Source organism: Notothenia coriiceps, unplaced genomic scaffold (genome assembly GCF_000735185.1).
Source record: "Notothenia coriiceps isolate Sejong01 unplaced genomic scaffold, NC01 NC01_scaffold00029627, whole genome shotgun sequence".
NCBI classification, from domain to species: domain Eukaryota; kingdom Metazoa; phylum Chordata; class Actinopteri; order Perciformes; family Nototheniidae; genus Notothenia; species Notothenia coriiceps.
Window position 1 is genome coordinate 41,279 of NW_011362328.1, and position 5,411 is coordinate 46,689.

At 40.1% G+C, this 5,411-nt stretch overlaps 1 protein-coding gene across 1 annotated transcript in view; it reads left to right on the plus strand.

Annotated features, from left to right (window-relative positions):
• Positions 1-253: 253 nt before the first annotated feature.
• Positions 254-5,411, plus strand: part of LOC104958992 (voltage-dependent T-type calcium channel subunit alpha-1H-like) — a 16,371-nt gene continuing 11,213 nt past the window's right edge. Inside the window, exons 1-8 of the mRNA XM_010786838.1 lie at positions 254-426; positions 667-760; positions 962-1,098; positions 1,316-1,404; positions 1,799-1,958; positions 2,534-2,849; positions 3,072-3,164; positions 3,891-4,051. Coding sequence (XP_010785140.1) covers positions 254-426; positions 667-760; positions 962-1,098; positions 1,316-1,404; positions 1,799-1,958; positions 2,534-2,849; positions 3,072-3,164; positions 3,891-4,051 — 1,223 coding nt within the window. The remainder of the gene's footprint in view (positions 427-666; positions 761-961; positions 1,099-1,315; positions 1,405-1,798; positions 1,959-2,533; positions 2,850-3,071; positions 3,165-3,890; positions 4,052-5,411) is intronic.

A 5,411-nucleotide genomic window follows, 5' to 3' on the forward strand; every position in this document is an offset into this window, starting at 1 on the left:
CTCGACTACATTTATATAACAATTTAAATTATATATACCTTAAATTGAGATCTGATTCAAAACACCTAATGGGCTTGTAAGATATGATGAATGCAATACAATACAATTATTTGTACCCATGTTAAGGTTCTGAAAGCAGCCGCCAGAGGTCAATATATATATACCAATATATTTTCCCATTGGTGTCAATCCATTCTGATAACAACGCTTCCTCTGTTCACCTCTTACCTTTTGACCTCCCTCTAGAGTGAGCATGACTGACGGACAGATGAGGGAGAGGCGGGAGGTGGCGCTCACGATACAAGAAAACAGAGTTTCCACTGAGGAGGAGCAGCTGCCCTACCCGAACCTGGCCTCTGTAGTTTTCCGCAGCTTAACACAGACCACAAGACCCCGTAACTGGTGTTTGCAAATCGCTTGTGGCCCATATCCTTTTCTTACTGCTGGAAGTTTAACCTAACCTAACCCTAACCCTCTGACACCTGGTGAAACCAATTATGTGAAATTAGAATAAATATCATATAATTTGTGTCTGACTGTCGCATATTACAACATTTTATACATTTGGCCATTATTATTATTATTATTATTATTATCATGAATTGCCTCTTTTACATAATCCTCTCATCTCATCCTTTGTGTTTTGACCTTAATATTTTCCTCCACTTGGATGGAGTATATGTCCATACTGATGATCCTGCTCAACTGTGTAAGTTTGGGCATGTACAAGCCCGGTGAAGGGAAGAGCTACAAACTAGAGGTACGTTTAACCGCTGTATTCTTCTGAGTAGGCCTGGGCAGGGAAATGTACTGTGTCATTAACATCTACTTCCAATATAATGAATGCCTAATTGTGAGAGTAGCTTAATTATGACATAACTGGTTAATAATAACTTCTTGTATATTATTTTTTGTAAATATATGCAATAAATTGAAAATGTTCCTCTGTGTTTCTGGCCAGGTGTTCGATGTCTTTGTCTTTGCATTCTTTCTGGTGGAAATGACCGTCAAGATGGTGGCCTTTGGAGTCTATGGCTACAGAAACAGCTACCTTCAAAACAAATGGAACAAGTTGGACTTCTTTATCAACATTGCAGAGTAAGTGACTCACAATGCAAAGCAGCCAACATATGATCCATAGTGTACACACTGTACAATGTACATATGCTTATCAATCACATCTATTGTTGATAGGCTTGTTTATGAACAGAGTGCTTTAATATTTAGTATTACATTTTGTGATGGTTTTTGTTTTGTTCATGAAAGAAGGCAAATTCAAACTCTTCTCCTTGTTTTGTTTTAACTGTCCCTTCAGGGCATTTGGATATTTTTTCAATATCCTTGGCATCGACTTTCTACTCTCTCAAGTCTTTGGACCGTTGCGACTGATCAGCAGAGTACCAAGTAAGTTGATATTCAAACACATTTCAGTGTTCCTTAAAACATTTTGTTTTGCAGTGTTTTCTCTTTCAAATATACCTACAATAACTGCTATGTATTTGTGAGTGATATTTCCTCTTTTTTTCCCACTTATGGTCTCTTACATTTGAGAAATAACAGGTCATTAGCCATGTGAAAATGTAGAACTACATTTAACAACAATTGTAAACATCTTGCATTTGTATTTTAGTATCACAATATGTTTGGCTATGATGAAAATCAAGAATCTATACATCATGATACATACACAGAAATAAAGAAAGATAGTAATACCTCTGCAATCTATTGCAATTCCATACACTGTTCCTGTAATCCCATAACAACTGCTGACGACATCTTTTTGTCTTTATTCCTGTAGGTATGCGGGACGTAGTTACAGTTCTCATAGACGTCGTGCCCATGCTTGCAATTGTTCTCGTCATCTTCTTGTTTGTCATCCACATCTTTGCCGTGGCCGGAGTCCAGCTGTGGGCGGGCCAGCTGCGCAACCGCTGCTTCCTGGGAGACGACATTCCCACGTAAGGTTTTTGTCTGTTTTTCCATTATTTGCATGTTTTTCCCTGGCCAAAGTATTTCTTGATTTTTTAAATTATAATTGGTCTATAAAATGTGAAATAATTGTATAGTAAAATAAAATGGCACATCCCAATTTTCCAGGACCCAAGGAGATTTATTCAGATTCGTTTTATTTAACTGACTTGCATTCAATAGGTATGTATAATACTAACGAGAAATATAGTGAAAACAATATAATGGTATTAAATTAAATGCATTTCCTCCTTTGATGTGTGAAAATGCTAAGAAAAACACAAACTCACATTTTTTGTATATAAGAACATAAAATAATAATTGTTATTTACCTTGATGACACATGTCACGGCACACATTACATCCTGTGGTATGACTTGGTTTATATTCACATTTATCCATTATTTAACTGAACTGAGTTGTATAACTATGTATCATTAACATGATACACTGCATGTCAATTCTCTATCTCCCAATCACAAAAAACGCATCATGTGAATTCTTAAACATTTGTAATGGTTCATTATTTCTAGTTCATTTCATTTGTCTTTCTTTTTCTGTACAGAAATAACAGCATGTCCCTTAGCCCATACTTCGAGACCCAGTTTGATGAAAAAGTTCCGTTTGTCTGTACGCGGGAAGGCAAGAGCGGGACGCAACACTGCCGAGATATACCCCCTTACCAAGAGAATGGGGGAACCTGCTCATTGGCTGCCCCCCACAAAGCCTCAGCTGCGAATTGGGGAATCCCTACAGTGGCTTCACACACCTGTGTAAACTGGCACTCTTTCTACAATGTCTGTCGTGCTAGTGAGAAAAACCCCCACCGGGGAGTGATCAACTTCGACAACATCTTCTACGCCTGGATAACCATATTCCAGGTAATAAGGTCTTTCTTTATAAAGTTTTCTATCTGTGTATGCACCTCAACACCAAGTCAAATTCCCTGTGTGTGTTAACCTACCTGCTAATAAACCTGTTTCTGATTCTGATGAAGGGATACATTTGCATGTGAACATGTGGTAGCATGAAACATGGTGAGCGTAAAGTTATCTAATTCACTCTATAAATGTTATTTATATCACTCTCTCTGTTCCCCAAAGGTTGTCACACTAGAAGGATGGGCTGAGATCATGTTTTTCATAATGGATGCTCATTCCTTCTTGAGTTTTTTATTCTTCATGCTGGTCACCGTTGTGAGTAGCTTTTTGTCTTTTTGCAGTTAACAACTTTAGTATTTGACTGTGTTTCTAGGTCTCCAACAACCTCTGAATGATGGTTTGGTATTATTCCATGTGGTTTATTTGAGATCTGGTAGACAAAAGGGTCTGTAAAGTTGGTTAAATAACTTCAGTAACAATCATGAAAATCCAACAGCAGCAGTCAAATACATTGAAAGTGAGTCTTTATTGAATCCAAAATAGTTGGCCCAATGCTGAAACCCTGTTGCATAATGAAACTCAATGAATACTTACATTTCACTTTACTCCTGGCTTGCTGCAGTTCTTTTTCAAATGACCTGGAGACCGAGAGCCATCTGATAACTGTAGATTTGTGTTTTTCGCTTGGGTTAACAGCAAATGGGAGCTATGTGCTCACAATTTGTTTTACATGTGATCATGTTGAAGAAATATTAAAAGACATATAAGCTACAACTTATTTATTTTGGTTTTGTTATTTAATTTCAGACTGAGAACAAATGAGTTGGAAACTTGAATTGCACTTTTGCAAAACTTGATATTTTATTTTCAAATTAAACACTAGTTATAGAAAATGTGTAAGAGCATACAAAAGAAAAGAATAACCAGAAAGAAACTGAAAGAAAATGAGAATGAAGAGGAAAGACAAACAAGGCTTGCTTTAGATTTTTCCCAGTTTTTGAGCAGTTGGACTAAATACCCTTTCTTTACTTCCCCAACCAGATGGGCTCCTTCATCATAGTCAACGTCTGCGCAGTCGTCATCGCCACCCAGTTCTTGGACAATATGAAACTGAAGTCAGAAGAGCCGAGTCCGGGTGCCGCGCGTAACACTCTGCCTCTGCTCTGTCGAAGGTTTGCCTGTTGGCTGCGGAGGTTCAACAGGTAAGTCACTCTTTAAGCTCTGTATACCGTACAACCAGGATGTCAGTACTGTTACAAGCTGGCTCTTCTTGCAACATAAGGACAACAGTTCCACACAGGAGTTGCCCAAAACAAGCATTTATTTACCAACACAGTGGTTACAACCAACAATAAAACAAACACAGGAGCGGTGTCCTGGTGCACCGAGCAGGGCAGCTGAGAGAAAGCGAGAGCCTGTTCTGCAGCCCTCTTAAATAGTGGAACCAGGTGCCACAGGTGGGTCTCATCACTGCTGATAACAAGGAAAACCCAGGTTACCACAGCACCACATGGTGGACAACCACAGGCTTGTCATACACCACCCCCCCCCCATAAAAAAAGTTTCCCCAAGACACTGAAACATCAAATTATTAATAGGGCTTATACTTACATAGACTAAATTAAACATAGCTTACCCGGGTGTAAATGTTACATTATTTTACCACACAAACAGGGACCATCCCATCAACCGCTGGTTTGGGTTCGGTGATTTCCTCGGCGGGGGCAAACCTTTGCCCGCTTTTTATCAGGGTCAGCAAGCTCGCCCATCACTGGCTTAGAGGAAACTACTGGTGAAAGAGGCACATCAGGCCACACTCCGTCTTATTGACCAGACCTGGGTCTTCATTCTACACCCTTCACAGCCATAACCAGCCTTCGTTTTTCCAGGCCTACGTACCGCCTCCCCTTTGTTCATTTAGATTCATGAACGGTGAAAACAAACCCATCTAACCGAGTGACCTTTTTCTTTAACGCGGTCAATTTGAACGTCTTCTTGGGTTCCCTGAGGTTCTACAAGGTCAAAAGGGTCCCGGACAACGACCGTCGGAAGGGACGGGGGTTTGTTCCAACCGGATCCGCTACTCCGATATCGACGCCGAATTTGAGGTATGATGGGGCGTTGGTCAACGACGGACACAAAAAGATTGAAGCCTGTCGGGGACGTGTCTCCTCTTCACAATCGCGTCGTTTGAGGCATCTACCGCGTCTACTATTTCATCTAGATTCCTGAACAATTGCGGGAAAATATTCCAGTAACCTTTCCTTTACATACAGGAACGTTTTTGTCAGTTTAATTTTTGTTTTTTGGAACAATGTTCAATGACTCTCTGTGTCCAACGATAGCTAAGCATGTATTGACTCCCACACAAGAAGGTAAAAGGAGCCATTGACTGTGACCCTTCAACACATAACAGATCCCTTACCCCTACGTCAACAACAGATGAGGTTTAGTAGCCAACCACAACAGGACACTAAATGCCGTCCCACTCCAGACGGTACCCTCAGGTCGGTAGAAACGGACAAGCCCTTCAACCGTCAGTAGAGCATTACTAAACCGAAC